Genomic DNA, 21,216 nt, shown 5'->3' on the forward strand with positions numbered 1-21,216 from the left:
AAAATGAATTTGCGTTATTTTTGCTTTCTGGCTGCATTGGTCCTATAGCAGTGATTCATACCACGAATTGTAATGTCTTTTGTGTTCAAATGTCTGGCAACAGGACATGTAGAGGTGTTAATTCTTCTGCTTTTTAGATATTCAACTAAGCGATCAACTAAACACTGTTTTGCTTCTCAGATGTACACTATGTTACACTTCACACAACCAATGCAGTATACTATTCCTTTACTGGTGCAAGTAAAAGTCTTGTGAATAGTGAATGAAGATTCTGCCCCTTTGATTACTGTGTTGTTGTGGATGTATTTACAAGTAGCACAGCGTGACCTGTTGCATGGAAATTAGCCTTTAAATTGGTCACAACTAGGATGCATGTCACTATGGACTAAATATTCTCTTTTGTAAGACAACAATGGTGGATTATTGAAAACAGGAGCTGTAGAGGGATCTTGTTGGAGAATACAAAAATTTCTTTGTATGATATGTTGTGTTTTTTTGGTGTTTTTATATTCCGTGTGGTGCTTTTGTACAAAGCATTCTTTCTGTTTATCATAGATACATGTAACTAAGCTTCTCTGATGGCTGTGTCTAGAAAACCAGTTTTTGAAAAATACAAAAAAAAATCACTGCAAATGCTTCTCAGTCTTAACTGGTAGTACGGAATGGAGTCACGACACTTTCGGATGCAAAGCCTCGTATCTCATATGAATGAGTAATAGAAAATGGTGGTGTTGGTGGTAGAATTACAAACAGTGATGGTGAGGTCTAAAAATGATATATTTTAGATATGTTCCATGTATACCCCAGTGCTGGATGGAACTGTAAGATGTCAGTAAAATTAAAAAAGCCTTTAATTCTTCATTAGTGTTAACTGCGAAGCTGACTATGTCATTGATGTATATAAGACATAAGATAGGCGTATCTGTACTCTTGAAAAACTTTATTTTCAGTCCATCCTATAAAAAGGCAGGCATAAAAGGGCCCCATTTTAGTCCCCATGCTGACACCTCGTACTTGTTTATAAAAAAATCTCCATTAAAGAAAGGGCAGGTTCTGCAAGTTTGAGAAGAATACTGGTTGCAGGTTCTTTTACTGTTAGTTTATCAAGGAAGTGCTTAAGTGCGTGTAAACCACCACGGTTGGGGATAACTGTGAAGAGGCTTTTTTATATCCTTTGTGAAGAGAATGAGATTTTCACTGTTTCTATGTAAGGCAAAATTATCTAGTATTTGCAAAAAATGGTTAAGAGTCTTTGATATATGTAGGCAGAGATTCTACAATGGGTCTGAAAGTATTTATTATATAATAAAACCAGCTAGTAGTATGTTAATTTTTCCATTGAAGAGGGTTATATAAACTAGACATAAAAAAAGATAATTACATTACAAAACATTTAATATAATCTAAGCAAATCAGCACAACATGAGAAAAATGGAAGACAGAAAAAAGGATGCTGTACATTATTGTTACAGTTGTGTACATATATACAACAAAACTACTGTGTGAAACAGGAGCTTTGATATAAAACATTAGAGTGTAAGCATATGTAGGAAATATACATTGAGGGCATATGAATAAGTAGCAAGGTAAAACAAATAAATAACTCAAATGTGAGTTACTAGCAGGTGGCTACACAGATGTAAAATTTAATTAAAAAAAAACAAACACACAACATTAACAAGATCATCCCTTAATAAAATCCATTTTGTGAGCGAGATTAATAAACATATCAAAAAACTTTTTTTTGTTGTAACATGGTGCTAATTTTCCAATTCTAATTATTTATTTTTTTTGGTACGGAATTGTATATTTAAACCACCAATATGTTCTGTATAGTAGTTATATTATATTATTTAATATTCTAATTATTTCCTATTATAAATATTTTCAGGCAGAAACAAAACAAAACAAAAAAGCAGCTATAATTTCATTACATACACATTCCATTCTAGAAATGTCTTGGTGTCCACACTGTATGAAAATAACACGTTTTATTCCTAGTTCTCCGGTACATAGATATTGTACAGACACATCCCTACCATTTTAAAGACAAACATTCTTTCATTGAGGAAAAATGTACATGCTGGAAATAAAAAGGCAAATAACTTACACTATCCAATTCAGAAATATGAATTGGCTATTACCCCCTCCTCCTTACAATTTTATTTTACCTTTTTTGAAGCTACACATACATAAGAATTAGGGACCCACCAGAAGACTCTGTACACATTAAACCTAAAGGTTAAGACGCATGCCCAGGGTCTCCATAACAAGGAGACTGACATATGTGGAGAAATAGCAGAAGTACCTGGGCATTAGCCACGCTGACCAGTCAAGCAGGTGGCACATTAATCCGAGTCGGAGCTACAACTTTCCATGCTACACTGGCTTATCGCCTCCGCCAAAGGGGCTATTGTGCCGTCCTGCTTAACTCCCATCGGCTGAATAATCTGCTGCCTGTGGATTAAAAGAAAAATCAAATGAAAGAAATGTATTCAGTTATTGCATAATAGCAAAACAAACCTGAACCACTTTTTAATCACGCTACTGAATGACTAAAAGAGCCATACTGAAAACAAATGACAAAGTAATAGTAAATCACCTGAGCCAACTGATAGCCAAGTAAAACCTTACTGAGCCCTGGACAGGATGTAGATCCACTGTATTATATAAAAGGGTTGCTATTCTTTTTCTATGAACAAATTGGTTGCTATTTTATTCCCACCTGTCCTCCTAGCTTTGTCCATTGTATGCCTAAAGAAATCAATTTGTGAAAAATCACATTTTTCCTCCCTCACTTTAGTGGTGCTCAAAGACGGTGATTCACTTCTAACTGGCTGTCCCTTCCCCTACTGTCACTGTTGTTCACAGCAGTTTAATTACAAGATCATTGGCCATTTTAATCTCTTCAAAGCTCTTGCTGCCTCTCTACAGCTAATCCAATTATATCTGCTCTGTGAGACACTGACTGAACTAAAGATGATTAATCACTAATTTATCCAATGAAAGTTTACATTGATTAACATGTGCTCCTTAATTTAAAAAAGGCTAAATGAGTAGCATTTTATCCATATTTTTTATGAAACAGCAAATATATATTCAAGGTTTATCTGGACCCCTTAAGATGCAAACCACATACCACATTTCCAATACAGTTTATCAACAGTGTTTTATTGTTTTTACTTAATCCATTCCTTTTAATGTGAAATGTCTATTTACTGTGATTGCATATTCAGACGCTTCTGTTGGAGAAAACGGCAACTCAATTATTTACAAAATGTGCCATAATAGTTTGTAACATTTAGTCTGCCAATCATGTGTATTTAATACAATGTATTATACATTAAAGAAACCCTTTTTTTAACTTGAGACATTTACATTGGAAAGTTGCATAAAATAAATATTTAACACTGTAGGTGTTTATGGTAAATTGTCTTTCATCAATGCAATATAACTTCTAGGTATTTTCTAATATAGTTTCACTGCAATAATAGTCATTAAGTTCTCACATACAGTGATCTACACAGTAAGCAAACTGATGACAGATCTCTTAAATAGAAGAATAATGTGTTTGTACTCATTTCGCACAGTGACACCCAATATAACATCCCGTTCCAATTTGTATTAGAAATGATCCCATCACAAACAAGGCAGTCTGCTGAAGGACCCTCAGCCTGAATGGAGTCACAGTTAAGGTGTTGGTAAAGTGCATTCCTGTCTCCACTTGCAGGTCACCCGAGAGTTGCTTCAGAACCAGCTACACAAGCCTTAACTACACGCTGCCATTTAGCTTGATGACTACGCCAAATTAAAGAAAAAACACCTTCTCCTGTTGTTCAACATTCTCTTCATCTCCTCTGCTGTGCAGACAGTGGGCCCCTATTACTATGCATAATTCATTATGTTGTCTATACCAAAATAATGGTCACAGGTAGGGAATCCTTGCTTCTTGGCAGTAGTTCTCCAAGACTCATTCACCTCGCTCTAATTGAGCAGCTATAACCAGTTCTGATCCTTTCATGTTGTTACACAGTTCAAAAAAAAAAAAAGGAGGGGGATGCAGAGAAAATAAAAAAAATAAATAAATCAATGCTCCCACTGCTTGTACCAATTACCCAATAATTAATTCAGTGGTTTTAATGAGCTGCCGGTGTACTGTCAGGTTCTTTTACTTATTCATTTCATTGACTTTTGTTCGATATGAAATAATACTCAGGCTGCGGTAATTGGAGCTGACCAACACAGACACAAATTCTTGGTTTAATGAACAGGTTGGCAAGGAAAACAAGTCACCTCTAATCAACTGTACATACACACAGCACAGGACAAAAGAAGATATGTTCAAACTGGTATTTCAAAAAATAAAAGGCATGCCTTGAAGAAAAATGACACTGTTCTTTTTTAAAGCATTGAATGATTTATTTTTTTTTATTTTGGTAAGAGATTTCAAACCAAAGTATACTCTTTACAGTATACAGAGATTTGCCATATTACTGCCCAGTCTGAATTCATTTTTTTTGACGTTACATTGTAATTCAGTAATTAGGATGCAATTCCCAATCTGCCATCATCCCAGAGGTTAAAGAAAAAAAAAGGTAAGTATTAAGTGCTCTGGGGAAAAAAAAAAAAACATGCACCTCTTGTTTCTTGGATATACAGTACCCATTTATACACACTTGTATAGAAGTTGTTACTAACATACTATCAACCTTATTTCATTTTGCAGTGATCCCTTCCCTGACAACAGACCTAGTAAAAAATATGCAGTACCTGGAAAGCTGATCAAACATGTTGACTAGTTTGAGGGCTTCATATTCTTTCTGTTCTTCGGTCATTTCCTCAATGGGGTTTGGCATTGGTTCTTCAACATGGCCAGTGATAGGATTAATACTGAAATAAATAAAAAAAACATGCATTGAACAAATAAATATACATACACACCATAAAAGAAAATATATAAATAAACTAACAACACGGCGGCAAGAACCAAAACTGAACATTATTCACTTTGGAAAGTACCTTATCAACTTGATCTCAACACACATTATACTATAGTATACAATAGTTCTCGCCAGAATCCAGACAAAAGAGATATGGATATAATGGGTCAACTGCAACATACCATTACCTTGGTGCTAAATTCGTGTTTGGTTCAACCCCGGTCTAAATTAAACCCAACTCCAACTTACCAAACACTTAAACCATGTACCTGGTTTTGGAAGAACCAGTGTTTTATTTTAGAACCGTTTTAAACCAGCTCTACTTAAAGACGTATGCCACAAATGAACCATTCATTGTGAATTCATCTACACAGTAAGTATGTTGTATCTTGTACCTTGTAATATTGAATATGTCTAAATGACACCTAAAATAAAATGAATAGTGTTTAAATTGCTATATTGTACATTTTTACAGTTTGATAGCACTGTCTGGGAAACGAGTGGGGAACTACAGCAATGAACACACTTTTTTTTCCTGGTGGAGAGTTAACTTTTGATAAACGGTACCTAATTTGGAATTCGTTGTCGGCATATGTTGTGAAAGGGTTCCTGGTATTTTTATAGTGTGTGTGTTAAGTAACTGCGGCTCAGAGCGAGAATTTTTCCACTCACTCGGATCACTGATGAAATTTGCTCTGCAGCTCTCTGAGCTGCTCAAGGGGAGCGGATCTGAGCATGCGTTCTTTCAAGAAGCTGCTCTGAGCAGCTCACTTACTTAACGCACCCACTGTCTTTTCAGTATCTGTGATAATCTAACAATGTGCACCCTATGGATTAGGTAGGAAGTACGAATGTGCATGGAACCTATGAAGAAATACTCTTTAAATTGTTTAGTTTTTTCAATATGTTTTATACATTTTATTCTTGGTATTTAATTTATTGAAATATGCTATTTTTTTTACATTACACCACACAGTCGTACTGCATGCATGCATAGTGACACCAACGTCATTTAGCTTTATCTGCCCCTACAGAATTTACATACTGTTTAAATAAAAATCGCAGATGGATATGTTTTCTGAACATCTTACCTGAAGTTATAATATTTTTGTACATTGGTAAGTTCTTTCTGATGGAAATACCGTCCCTTAGAATCCCCACTATTAAACCTGCCGATACATGGTCTAAATCAGACCACAAAATGGGCTTAAATTAAACCACTGATCTTAAGGTAAAAATACCTTTTGACACCTTGTGGTCTAAACAGGTACATAGCAATTGAGCTCTTAGACCGGCCTTTTTTTAAGACTTGTTTTGAGGTTTAATCCTCAATTAAACCAGTTTAAGTGGTAACTTGCAACTGACCCAACGTGTTTTATTTTCAATACCTTACATGATACAGATACTGTAGATGGTTTGAGGTGTCTTGTTTACTTACAAAGGTTTTACCGATTTGTACTCCTCTGTATCTGAATCTTCATCTTCGGAGTATTGGCCTCCCCCTCTTCCTCCTGCCAACAATCCTCGAGCAGCCAGGAGCCCCGCTGCATTGCCATAGCCAGTGTACTTTAACAAGTTGTCAACTAAAACACAATCAGCCCACACAATATAATTTTTTTTTTTTTTTTTAAGTAATGTGTATTTTTTATATTTCTATCTGTTTTTTTTTTTTTTTTTTTCTCTCATAGATGTTTGAGGTTTAACACTCCCACAATGGAACTACATACTTTTGAGGCTGGTGCAATAATCGGGCAAGATTAGGTCATCTGCACAACATAATATAAAACTAATATATGTACACCAATAATCAAAGGAGGAAGAATATGCATCATCACACATGTTTCATATTATCAGGTACCGAGGAACTGATCTTGAACAATAATAATAATATATAACAAAAACACACACAATTGTCTGGTTTCACTGCCCTTTACTGAAGCAGTAATCTTGGGTGACCTCATTTTACCTATTGTAAGGAAGTGCAAGATTGGTGCTAACTGTGGTCTGTGACACCAGATGGATAAGACAGAGACAGTGACAAGCTTCTGTATAACAGAACTTATTTTGCGCTCTAATTCTCGATTCTTTCACTATACAGTAAAAGAAGTGAAATGCTAATTTGATCATACAGACTATATATATATATATATATATATATATATATATATATATATATATATATATATATATATATATACACACACACACATACACACACACACACACACACACGTATTAATACACACCACTTTCTTTGCAGAGCACAAAGAGGAATTCAGCAGCACTTTGCTTCACACCAGTGTCCACATGTGTCATGAGACGCACAAGTTTGTTTCGGATAGTTGTTCCCACTTCTGGACGGTTCTTTACATCTTTTAGTGGAGGCAGAACCTGAAAATATAGAAAAATAATAATAATTGAAACAATGTTTATAACAATATTATACATTGCCCTAAAGTAGACTCATCTATAACAGCTTAGTGGTAAACAAAATGGATTAGCAGAACTATAACTGAAGTTAACGATACTCAGGAGCGTCAGTTAAATTCTGACTTACTAATTATTTTGGCTAAATCAAATATTATAAATTTTGTCCTGTGAAAGTATCTGTAAAACATACTAACCCTAGGGTCACATATCCAGCTACTCTAAAAACACATTAGAAATACAATACTTAAGTTTGTTTGAAAAAGACTCTTACCTGAGCTTTGAGATATTTCCTGATATCTCTGTGATGTCTGGCGCTTTCGGTCATTAGACTAAAGACGGGGGTAAGTCCTTCCTTAAAATTGGAGCCCTTTTTGAAGAATAGGCAAACAAAATACCAATGAAGTGGACACTGTATTAGACACTTTATTAAGCAGTCACTGATTATTTTCTCTCCTCTTACCTTGTCGATCCTCTTTACCATAAAATCCATTAAGACCTGGATGACATCCATGTTCTTCCCACTGTATTCCTCGATACCTCCCTGGCTTTGAACACTGATCATCACCTCCAGGTACAAAACAGGAATGTTGCTTAGCAGATTGATGGCGTGGCTAAAAAAAAAAAAAAAAAAAAAAAAAAGGAGGGCATAGGAACACATTTCATTTTTATATTAGGCTCCCATAGGATACAATTCCTAACCTGTTGAATACATCCTGCCACCATAATATAAAATTCACTATACTGATAATAAGCATATCTTACAGTGTAAAGATGACACATTCCACACAAACCACAGCAGCTGAACATTGAGCACATGACAGGCAAAAGAAATTAACATTAAAAGTTGAAGGAATTGTATACATTGAACAGAGATCCAGACTGGATTACTGTCATAGGGAGTTATCTGAAGGTGACAACAAATGAAAGTATTACACACATACACACACACAAAAAAAAAAGTTTGTCAATGTAGCAACAAGTCTTCTGACTTCTAAAAAGTCACAAAGCAACATATATTAACTATAAGCCATATGCTCTTCAAACATGACAACTAACCAAAATCACTAACGTGTCAGTGAAAGGATGAAAAAAGGAGTTAAGAATGCTAACATTTCAATTTTAATGCATTATTTTACGTTTTAGAATTCTGATTACCAATAGCTTAAGAGGGCAGCAAACGGTAACAAAAGTGGCATAGTGTGGAAAGGGCAAAAATCTGATTAGTGCCCGACGTAAGCTATCATGTAGATGACATTGTTAAATAAGAAATTGGACGCAGTCTGGTGGGTATAGTAGTTCATCCAGCAGTTAGAAAAATGGAAAATCGGGGGTAGAGTAAGCTAATGGGTTGCACAGGGTGCTGCAAACAGGTAAAGCCTCATAAGACCATGGCCTTGATAATAATACATAACTTGTGTTTACAGTGCACATTCTGATTTTAAAGCTTTACACAATAGTATAGATAGATCAGGTATATTTCAACTTTCCTTATTTATTTGACTGGTTATATTATTGCAATGGTACATGCATTGCTCTCACAGTAAAGTTTGGAAAAGCAAAGTACTAAAGCGTATTATTATTATTATTATTATTATTATTATTATTATTATTTAAAAAAAATAGAAAGACTTCTTTGTTGGTAAAAGATTTGAAAAACAAACAAAAAAAAAAAAAGTGTTCTGATCTTAAAACACCTTCAAAATTAAATTTTCTGGATCAGTGTGTTTGAGCTATTCCTTTCAGTGCAAGAGGCTTGGCTTTCTGATCCGAGTCCCTCGGCTGACAGTTTTATTTGTGCCAGGGGAGAGTATGAAATTCTTGAGCTACCAAAGAGCCTGAGACTATAGCCAGGTCTACACAATGGCATTAGCATGCCTTCCGCAGGGGGTGAAAATACAGAATATATTAGGCACTATTTACCCTTCTCTGCAGATCATTAATCATCCACAGATGACACCCACCCTCTTGGCTCCCAGACCCCTCCCGATTTGCTGAATCAGGACACCTAAAACGCTTTTAAGGGGGCAGACTAGTTGTCGAAAAGCACACAAATAAAACTTTTGACCGTCATTTTGTTTTTCTTAAGAGCCCTTTGCATTAATTAAACTCAGCGACCTAAACATGGTTTGTGAATGAAATACTTATTCCTGAATAACACAATTAGCCAGAAGTCAGAACTGAGCAGTGCATGGTCTTTTAGTTACATTTTCTGCATCACTAAATATGTGTGTGTTTTTTTTTTTTTTTAAACAGTAGAATATGTATGAAATATCCAGTGGGTACAACTGCATGTTTTAAATAAAAGGTAATAATATAAACGCGTGTTGTCATAATCAATCATTTGTAAATGTTAGTATAATTTATTTTACTTGCAATTTATTTTAAGCTACAATTTAACATTTACCAAGTTAAGAAATATGGAAGTTGTCCACCGACTGTTTGTTTATGTGTAGGTGTAAGTTAGAAAAGTGAGCCATTTTGTCATGGTCCTTATTCACAATGTATTTAAACAATGTTTTCTCAAAGTTTTGTGCACAGGGCCTTATACATTATCTAATCCGTACGAAGGACAAGGAAACACAGACAAGATTTTTTTTTTTTTTTTTAAATTCCTAAACAGAAGTAGGTCACAGGTCTATATTTATAAGAGAATGCTGGTCTTGTCTATATTGGTAGTGTCAGTTCTGTATCTAATAAGTAAACCTATACAACAATAAATACATACATGAATGGACTAAAAAATCTCTGAAGACAGGTTGATGCAGTTAAAATGAATCGTCGGGTCTGATCTTCTCAATACAGAACATGTTTAGATGTTTCTGTCATCCCAATACCATCCCAGTCTCTCAGCATTATTTATGACTTATGCATCCAATTTGGTAACAGTGCTTAAAACTCTGCAGGGGAGCTTGGTGGCACAGTAGGCACTGATCTTTGAGCTCAGGGACAATACAGCACCCAGTGTAGTTTCATGCCTTAGTAAAATCATTTATTCGTTAGTCTTAGTACACAATACTGATCCATCTTCATAAAAAGAACAAAATGACATCTATATTTGGAATTTTAAAGCACAGACACGTATGTATACACTAGAAAACCATTCAAAATGTGAAGCCGTCGCTTTTTGCAGTGCTACAGTAAGCATGTACAAATTTGTAAAATTACATTTATCTTGACATACATAAACTAGACGGAGAAAAATCAAAACATATAAATTAACACAAATTGGTGCATTCGATCGTGCAGATGAAAGTGCAAACAGCAGAAAAAAGTACAAGCATTACACCCATTATTTTTATTATTCAAACATATGTGAACGACATCACCAACCAAAATAAGCTACACCTTTTATTTTATTGTCAAGTGAATAAGACGTTTTACTATTGTATTTTATGAATTGATTTTAAAACACTAACACACATGCATATCTCTCGAGCTATATTACACCAAAAATCATGCTAACCTGTGCAATTCCTCTGTTTTGTCCTCCGTCTGAGTCTTTATCATCAAAACATGGCGCATCATGGCAGTGATGAGGCGAAGCTGGTGGGCACCGTCCTATCAAATGAAGGATGAACAACAACGTGATCCCCAACCTCACACTAAGGTCCTTTCCACACTACATAGCCGATCTCGAGAACCATACTTTTTAATTAATCCAGCTCAAAGCATCCACACTAAAGTATTGTTTCCTGTTTATTCGGGCTTAATGATTACAAACACTATTAAAATAGTTTGGTTCCAATTTCTAGCAGCACAATGGGCTGTGGGACTTAATATAACAGTATCCCAACCTTGCAAATATGGAGCCTGTGCCCACGGAAGACATAGTGTTGCTTAGCATGAGCACTGGGGTTTGTTTCTTAAAAACAAGGCATCATCGATGAAGGCAGCAGCAACGGTCTCGCCCACAGGCAAGCCTTGCATAGGCAAAGCCATAAATAGGACCACGACGCTTCACGATCCACCATTTTATAACAAAAGCCTAAAAATGGTACAGCAGTATTGATGGTCGTTCTCAACTCTTTCAGACATCTGTATTTGTAATGTCAATGAGCCAAAACATATTAGAAAACATTTTGGGATATTGGAGGATACACAAAAAATGTAGTTCGGTATTAGAGCATCTATACTTCTGACCAACTACACTACCTGATGCGATCTAATTTAGAACTGGACTCAAGACTACTTCAAGGCGGTCTCAAGTCTGGTTCTCAAGTACGGTATAAAAACACTGCGTAGTGCAGATGTTAACCATAACTAGCACTTTAAAGTCAGTTTAAAGGCAACCAATATGGTTTAATGGCATAGTGTGGACAGGGCCTAAGACACCAGACACAAACTGATGTGATGTTGACAGAAGACTTGTGATGGAACATGAGTGATAGAATGGCGTTACTTGCTATTGACAGTTAATGTTCAAAATAAATATTATAAAAGTCTACCAACTGTAATTACAGTCCACAAAAACCTACTCGAAAATCAATATCATCCTTTGACAAATAATTCTTTGTCAGTTTCTTTTCAGTATTTCTTCTACTTGCAGTTGATTGTTTTAGACAAGGAAGAAATAATGTTACAAACTATTAACATTTCATTAGGGAATAAAGGCTTGAGCTCATAATGCGTTATCCGTGAAGGAATTGCTACCAGTAAACTGAAGAACAAGCTCTACCAGCTATAATCCTCAACAGAGCAAGACATCTGCAGTAGAAAGACATAAGATAATGTAAACAAAGGATCCATGTATAGAAATAGGCATTAAAGTGTTACTGTACAGACTGTAGGGTTTTCAATATTTTCAACTAGCTTTCTACTTTGTCGTATGTATTCTACAATAACATAAAATCGGAATGATTTGGATATTTTATTAGCATATCCCTGGTCAAATCAGTTTTGACTAATTACTTTTGTTTCACATTAGTTAATCATCGGGTCTTGCTGTAAAAAAAAAAAAAAAAAAAAAAAAATCTGATTTCACAACATTAGGAGCTTCAATCCAACCTCTTCAATCAGAAACATTTAATTGGTTCTTGACCAGAATTGTTTGCTAAAATTGAAATTACAGTTACAATGCTATTTTGTTCAATTACACTACAAAAGTTACAGACATATTAACATGTTTACTGTTTAGTCTACCAAGCAGTAATCACAGCTATAAATACAGAAACACACTATAGAACGTTTTTTCAGACAAATTAGGTCACTAAAAGTAGTTGGAAATACGAGAACGTTCACCCAATGTAAAATCCAACATTGAACTGTGAATGATTAAGCTTGAAAAGGTGTGCAATTGAACTGAAACTGATCTGAACTGTAACTTTAACTGATTAGTACACCAAGAATTCATGGCAAAGTCACTAAATAATGTACGATGCAGGCTTTTACACCGGACACGTAGTGAAACAGATGGTGTTTGAAATAAATTACACCATGTAACAATTTTTTTTTTGTTCCTGGGTAGTAAGTGTTATTTCCTAATTGCTTATGCCTCAAAAGTATAGAAAATGGCTATTATTCCCCACAAACTTTGCTTTTGTGACCAGGACAGGTACATTTCAAAATATCACTATTTCCAATGAGAAAACGGGTGAATTTGTGTCTTTTCGTTCACATAAAGTCAGAAAAAAACAACATATGAATCCAAGTTAACATGTATTTATACTAAAGTAATACAAAAATGACTACACAAGATTTAGAAGTGAGCAGTTTCTCGAGATTTACGATTATATTGTAAATTTACTCTCTGCGCGTCCGGCATTAAAATCAGCATGTCAAAATAGTTTTTATTGCCGTGTTCAAAATGAAACGGTATATATTTCTTCTTCAATAATAAGAACGACACGATTAAATTGGTTGTTTCCGAGTAGCCTACAATGCACTGCCCCATTAAAAATAAAAACAAACAAACAAAAAAAAGTTAGTCAAATCACACAGGCAGGCACCGCAAAGATCAGAAAAAAAGACAACAAAACACAAACCTCTCATTTTATATGCAGTTTACAGGACATAAAAAAAGATGTTCAACGTCAGTCTGAAGTATTTTGTTTAGCAATGTTTAATTTTAGAGAAAGTGAGTGAGTATTTTCAACACAGACTACTTGGATACACAAATTACAAATTACACAATTACAATTGTAATTGACCCTAGGTCTGTTTCCGGTGACTTTCACAAAAATCGCGATTATACTGAAAAAGATACTGCAGGAATACGTTGAACAAAGCAGAAATCTGTGGAAAGTAATATGTTAACCCTACAACCTGTTCAGTAACACTTTAAACAGTTCATAAACATTGATGGGAAAAAAGATATCTGGGACCATACTAGGTTAAAGAAATCTCTGGTTGCCAGCGTTCCAATTTCCTGGTCATCTCACCTAGAGAATGGAATTGACTCGACCCCTTCAACACCTTCTCCCAAGTAATTAACTAACCAGGGCAGCTTCTTCCTCTATTGTCTGACATGCTTTGCAGCAAATAGCATGTTTTGACCACAAACACACTGCTGAGGTAAATGACTAAGGAACTGAAATGAACCATGTCTATTTATTATTGCAGATTTGTTTATTAATAATCAACAGTCTGTTCACCGGGCTAACAGAAAGTGTCCGAATGGGGTCAGACTTAAATCAGAACAAGCACTTGGGTGTGGTAACACAGTTCAAGTTGCAGTTGTTGGATGGAAGTGTGCATTTTGTTTTCCAGGAAAACATGATATTAGTGTTTATGGACAAAAACAAAGTATTCCTTGTGGCACACTGTAACTTTATGTGCATTGCCTTGAAAATACAGGCATATGCACACAAGTACAGTGTTAAAAGACATGCCTGCAAAAATTCTGGACAACAATTTCGATTTTAAGCATATAAAACCCACATTACGTATTGCATATTTTCTGTACAACCCCTGGTAGGTTTGAACAGAAGAGGCTATAAGCTTCTGGAAGTAAGCGTGACTAAAAACAAAATCCAGGTAATACCTGTGTTAGAGAAAGAATGAATGTTGGTTATAAAGCTCCCTCTCGACCTGTGAGGGCGCTGTGTAAAGGAAACAGAGTGCCCCGGACTGGATGGTCTGACAGTTAATTCCAAGCGAAAGGTGGAAGTCGGCCATCTTGAAAGGGGGCGGAGCTATGGTACACCGAGTCATCGCCCCAGAAGGGAAGAGACGTGGCAACCGTGGTTTGGAGAAGACCCTGTTGCACTTGCCAACCAAGGTGGACATTGCTAGGTGGTCTGTTCCTTTGTTATGGTTAAGAGTGAACCGCTGAAGGAGAACTGTAAACTTACTGTGAGTAGTTTGTTTGTTTGTTGTGTCTAATTATACTTGTTTGTTTTTGTTAGATGGCTAATACGATCCAGAGCTGTTGCTTAAGGCCAGCACCAAACCCGGACAACACTTCACAACTGCACACAAATAAATTTGATTTCACCACTTGCACTTTAGCACTCACTCTGGATTTGTGATTGTGTGTGAATAAAAATAAACGTTTTCTATTTGGATCATTAACTTTGTTGTCTGTCTTGTTTCATAATCACATCACCACTACACCTGCGCACTGTAAACCACTTTGCCACCACAATACCCTACACATAAAGGAGGACAACTTACTTACAATCCAGCATGTGTACAAAAGCAAATACTAGCCTGTGCTGTGTCATACATACTGTAAGCAGCCTGATAACGTGTGATTGTAGTTAATATTAGGCTATGCAACCTTGATGCTCCAGTTCGCTCTGACCCTACTATACCCCTGGTTTTTAAATGATGTTGCAGGTTTATTGTATTGTTGCTAAAAAGGAAGACAACGTTAAACATTTTACAGTGGTGCAGATCCATAAAGTTCAGCCTTGATCACCAAAAACAAAGATGATGTAAAACGTACTGGATTCGGTGAAATAGGCTTACTTGTGTGTCTGTTGAGATTCCATTAACTGGTAAATACCTGTCAGAGATGGTTTCAAAAGCTAGCTAGCAAAATATGAATATCAGGAAATAAGAAAATATTTTAACATCTTCTGAAAAGAAATTCTTATAACTATTTTCTTTCATTTTCTGCTTAATTATAAGTAGGGTTTCTGATTTTCGGTTTTAACTGCTAAAACCTGATATAAAAGAAATTAAATTGGCGTATAGCCAATAACACCTGAAAAACACTGGAAATGGCTACTTAACTCACGTTGACTTCATCCCTTTCCATTTAAAAATAAAACCTACAAAAAAAAAAAATTGACATCTGTTGGGCAATGTCCCTCCTCCTATCTATCATTGATTTGTTCTGAATACTTTAAACGCATCCCAACTACTGAGTGGCAGCACATACCTACATTTCTATTGGAGCCTGTATGTGAGATTTAAAACAAGACTAAAATTAGAAGGCTTGCTTGTAGTATTTCAAGATATATTACAATCAGATAGGGAGAATTTAAAACAGAATTGCAAATTGTGGCAAAATGGATACATTCCTAAGACATACAAAAACCCCACAAGAATGTGACCGTGACCATAAGGATTTTGTTGTGGAAGACAGCAAAGGAAAAAAGGTGCAATTGAAGTGTGCAAGCACTGTCGAATTACTATACATATTGTGACAGAAAAAAAAACAGACAAGCATTTTGTTAAGTAACCGAAAACAATTTCACACAGTATATAAAAAGCAAAAAGCCCTGAAAAAAAAAAAAGGATTTACATAAAACTTGAAAATTGCTAAAAATGAAATCCAAAAAAACAGAAGCCCTAATTACAACTAATACTGTATTCTTTTCATGGTTATGATGGATTGCACCCATTGCAGTGCAATATGCAGTTCCCTGCAAAAATTTACATTTTTTAAATAACTGTAAAATAAATATTTTTTTAATCACTTAAAAATAAAATATTGCAAATGTTAGTGTTACACTGCATTAGCAACCTGGCAGCCTGTTTAGTTAGCTTGCTTCTGGTAAATGACTGAACACACTTTATAGAGCTGCACGACTTCTTTAAAACATCTTCATTGAAAAGACTCCAGTTGCAACAAAGATTTCTGCAAAGATCGTTCTGTCCAGTACAAGAAAGGGACATTTCATGTGTCTGTTGTTATTTTTATGTTTACTTATGTTGTATTTTGTTGGATATTTCACTAATGGTTTAAAAGGTGGACATTAAATATTCTAGAATTTAGAATTTACTGTTTTTCCTATAATAATTTTTAAAATGTTGTGAAATAATCCATTTTGTAACGTGAAAAAAAACACAGCCTTAATTATTTTAACTGTTTCACATAGGCCTATTTTTTCTACACAACTGTATGTGTATTGCTTTAAGCGTGGACAGGTTTCAGAATGATGATGACAGTGATCACAACATAAAACATGATGGGCAGAAGTTTTTTATAGTGGAAATGCTGCTATGTGGAGGATTGTTTCAAGTGGATACATATTTTACACATTGGTCATTCCAGCTTGTGTAGATTCACTAAGAAAACAAATGAACTTCACCGACAGCTGTATGCACATTTCAGTTGAATAACAAATCCAATCTATAATAAGTTGTTCAGGTACTTTCCACAGACGTCTACAGCCCTAGAAAATGACTTACCTCATCATTGAAATCTGACAGAGTGAGGTTAAAGAGAGTTTTCAGAGCCTCCATTGCGCGCTCGTTGTCTTCTAGAGGTAAGGGTGGAGCCTCCAGATCTGTGGCAACTTCGTATTTTCCTACCCACTTTACACTAAGGATGTGCTCCAAGATTTCAATCAGTAGATCTACTGCCTTCAGCTCTTGCCTCAACAATGATCGCACATCTGTGCACAGTGCTGACAACAGGAAAAGGAGGCGCAGTGAGAATAGTGCTACCTCATGACTTAGTCCCTGGCCTGTGTACATCCTTAGGCGGGCACACAGCCCCGAAGCAAGATTGATCTCAGCACTCAGCTGCTGTGCTGCCACGCTGTTGAAAATCACGTTACAGAGGCATTTCAATGCCTCCACCACCAGCCCCACCTCTAAAATCTCTGGAACCGATTCCCCCGTGCCTTGAAGTGCGGCCAGCTGAGCCAATACTAACATGCCTTGTTTGGTTGCCACAGGTCCCAGAACTTTCTTGTCCCGTGAAAGAATACGCAATGTCTCCAGGCACACGGTTTGGCAAGAAGCCCGTACATCCTTCTCTAAGATTCTGACCAGTCCCTCGCACAGTTTCTGTAATAAACACAAGAAAAGGAAACTTCAGAATACAGGTATAGTGTTTGGATAAATAACAGACTGTATAACATTGTGCAGTTCAGGACACTTAGCCTCTGTGTGGAATTCTATAATAAACAGTGCACTAGACTAAAAAGGCCATCGTCTTTATATACAGTATATATTATAATATATACATTTTTTTTACACAACTTGCCTTTCGCTTTTCTTCTTCTTTTGGGTCAAAATTGAATGTTCGACTGTTCTAAAAAGGAAAAATGTAAATTCATGTTATTTACATAAATAGTTCAACCGAAAATAAATTAGTCAATAACCCAGGTTTTTAAATCAATATTATTTATTCTTAGTACTAGTAATGCCATTGTAACTAGTCTCCCTATTTGATCATTTTGTTGTCATTTGCATGATTGTTTACTAGAGACGGCCCTTTCGCCTGACCATGCGGAAATAACATTGAAAGGGACATGGTGGTACTAGGTAGAAGGACGTGTAAATGTTTTGAAGAAATTGAGACTGTAAAAATGAGTACGTTCTACATAAAAAAAGCAACCAAGAACAAAAACATATTGAGCACCACAATAAGGGTAATCAAAATAAATTATTAAATGGATTGTAAAGCCTTGGTTATCGCTCCTCTACAGTGTACGTGTATCACACATCCCGTCATGCAAATGAGCATTCAAATACATAGGCCTAAATGTTTGGTTATACAGGGATTATATTCATTTTTGGCAAGAAAATAAATCACGGGAAAAGACTGAAAACTACTGGCATGTGTCTCTCTAGGCTAGCATAGTACATTCTGATACAAAGTTTTTAAAGGCCCATTTTAACAGCACTTCCTTTTCCATTAACTGTTTAGTTAATAATATTTGTATGAACAGAACCATATAGCTCCATATTTCCAGTACTTGACAGTTCTATTAATAATTGCTATAGACTATTTGACCTTACTACATATTGCCTGCAATAGTAACTTCCCCTATATTGCTTTTGTGACCTCAATTTATGGAGATTTGTATCCAGAATAACTAAGCTTTTGCTCCACGCACTCACGTATTTGATTACTGTGCACATCTTAATATGGCTACACTGCTTGCTTATTTCTAATTTTGTAACAATAAATACATAAAAACAAATAGAACTACATTTAAAAAAAAGAAATTCTTAAATATGACCCTGTGTTTGGTAGCAAGTTTAAACTTTGCATTGTAAATACTCGTCTTTAGAATGCTGTTGTGCCCCAGAATGATTACCGCTTATAGATATAGGTCAATAATAACCTCTTTCTGCTGCAGGATGGTGTCTATTTGGCTCGAATTTTATTATTATTATTATTATTATTATTATTATTATTATTACCACCAAGTGCGTTGGACAGTAGAAAGGACTTGTTGGCGTGGTATTGTCAAGTACAGACTAGTGGTTACACAAGAGATTATGACAAGATTTCTGATCTATAAATAAATAAATAAATAAATAAATAAACATAATCACGATTGTTGCAAAAAATGAACCCAGCTGCAGATATTCACAACAACAAAACATGTCGGCGTCCCTATTTCCTGCTGAACTGCACTGTAAATGAAACAAGCATTTCCGCAGTCTGAGGCTTTCTACGTATTTCAAAGACAAAATGCATTACAATGGATTAATATGCTATTTCTCGGTGAATAATAATAAATAAATACAAAATAATAATTGTTGAATTCAAATAGTTTCTAAAACATGTCGCGTTGTTTACGTGATGAATATCACTGCCCTACCTCTCTGTTGTATTCTCGCAAGACACTTTCAATTTCTTCTTCATTGCTACTTTCTCTTCTGTGCTCCACCTTTGATAAAACAGCACTTAAGTCCATGTTAACGAACTGCAGTAAACACAATTTAACGGAATAAATAATGCCAAGGCACTCTGAACCATACAAACCAGAAAAAGAAACCTCCACAACACACACCACCCACTTCAACCCTTCACCCTTCACCTTTCACTGTGTGATGTCACGGATCTCTCTGACAACAGTCGTAGTCTGTTTCTTTCAGGGAAAGGCTGTAGGATAGTTAGCAAACTTTATGGCATGTCTGTGTTATTTACTCCATTAATTTTTTTTTTCAATCACAGTATTTTTTTCTTGTGTGTTACATGTGCGGTACGAGAATGTTCGGGGTATTTTTTGTGTGTGAAATATGTGTAAAATAATAAAATGAAGTTATATTGTTTATTTTTTAATAATAATAAAATGTAAAGACTGTGGCAGTTAACTATGGTGTCATTTTATCCAACACATAAATAATTGTATAAATACAGTAATTGTGTTTTTATTCATACAGGAGGTTTGATATACTAAAATAAGCTAACAATTTAACACAAAGGTTTCGACAGCATCCTTTTTTGGGAGGTCTTCAAATCATCGAATCACTTTAGTCGAAACTTTGCAATTTCATTTTAGTATTTCTGCATTCAACATTATTGAGTTTAATAGTTATGGAATAATATTTCATACACGCAGTCACTACGGACGAAACCTAGGACTGTAACCCTTCATTTAAGAAAGTGCTTATACACGTGCCATATCACCTGTGATGTCATTGCACCATGCTGCTTTGCTCAAGAGTATATAGCTACAGAAAATGGCTTCCACAGAGTAGCTCACACAGGGTAGTATTACGTGAGCGGCTCGTAATTTACGTAGTGGATCATTGACCCTCAACAGCCATACCACGTGACCGTAATACCACACGAACCTTACATTTAGGGTTAGATTATTGTGTATATTTAAAGTTACGGACAATACTCTATGAACCATAAGTTTAGGATTAGGGTATTGTTGTGAAGTAAACTTCGTTTTAGTGACCGGACTGCAGCAAAAAATGATGATCTGTCTATGGAGCTACCCTGTGGGAGCTACGCTGTGGGAGCCTTAGTTCTGCCATACCCCTCTCGCTTTGCTGAGAGTGAAATTACATGATGATACAGTGTCGTTGAAAGATAATTTTTTATTCAAACTAGAAGGTAATTAGCACAGCATATGAAAGTGATTTAGAATTTGCACCCCCTGATACTTGTCATACTGTCACATTTCGTAATTCCTGCAGCTAAGGGTTCGAGCGCTGGAATAGGAATGTCTAGACTGAATGGGACTGATAACAGCTGCCCGGCATTAGAAAACTACCTCTGGTTTGGAGTCCAAAATATCCAACTTATACGTGTATTTCACATTTGTATATACAAGATTTTTTTTTTCAGCATCAAAAGGAAAAGTCATATGGTATAATAATGTGTTATATTTTCTGTGGAGTAGCTACCTTAATGAATCCATTCTGATTGGAGTGAAAACATAGTACTGTAGTCGTTTTGTATTCGTGTTTTTGCTTCTTTTTTTTTAAAACAAAGTGTAACAATGTGAATTATTTAAAGACACAAATATATAGCTAAAACATTACAAAGGGTTGCTGACTCAAAATACATTTTTATACACACTCAAATAAGAAATGTTAAAATGTTCTATAGTATAATAGTATTTTTTGTATAATAAAATTAACTAATGCATTTACTTTCTGTATGAAACGTATTATTTTTTTAAACAATTTTTAAATATTAATGTGAGAAAAGGCTTCATAAATTAATCAATAATGGCAACCCAAGACAAGGGAGCCCACC

At 35.4% G+C, this 21,216-nt stretch overlaps 1 protein-coding gene across 1 annotated transcript; it reads right to left on the reverse strand.

The window, feature by feature from the left end:
* Positions 1-1,280: 1,280 nt before the first annotated feature.
* LOC121318404 (synembryn-B-like) lies at positions 1,281-19,528 on the reverse strand. The gene is made up of 10 exons (XM_041255020.1): positions 19,322-19,528; positions 17,752-17,799; positions 16,950-17,552; positions 10,834-10,928; positions 7,831-7,981; positions 7,642-7,737; positions 7,187-7,331; positions 6,379-6,523; positions 4,771-4,890; positions 1,281-2,457 (listed from the first exon to the last, which is right to left on the reverse strand). Exons 1-10 carry the CDS (start codon positions 19,415-19,417, stop codon positions 2,349-2,351), a joined length of 1,608 nt encoding a protein of 535 aa, XP_041110954.1. The 5' UTR covers positions 19,418-19,528; the 3' UTR covers positions 1,281-2,348.
* Between the last annotated feature and the right edge of the window lie 1,688 nt (positions 19,529-21,216).

This window comes from Polyodon spathula, chromosome 7 (assembly GCF_017654505.1).
Source record: "Polyodon spathula isolate WHYD16114869_AA chromosome 7, ASM1765450v1, whole genome shotgun sequence".
Taxonomy (NCBI): Eukaryota; Metazoa; Chordata; class Actinopteri; order Acipenseriformes; family Polyodontidae; genus Polyodon; species Polyodon spathula.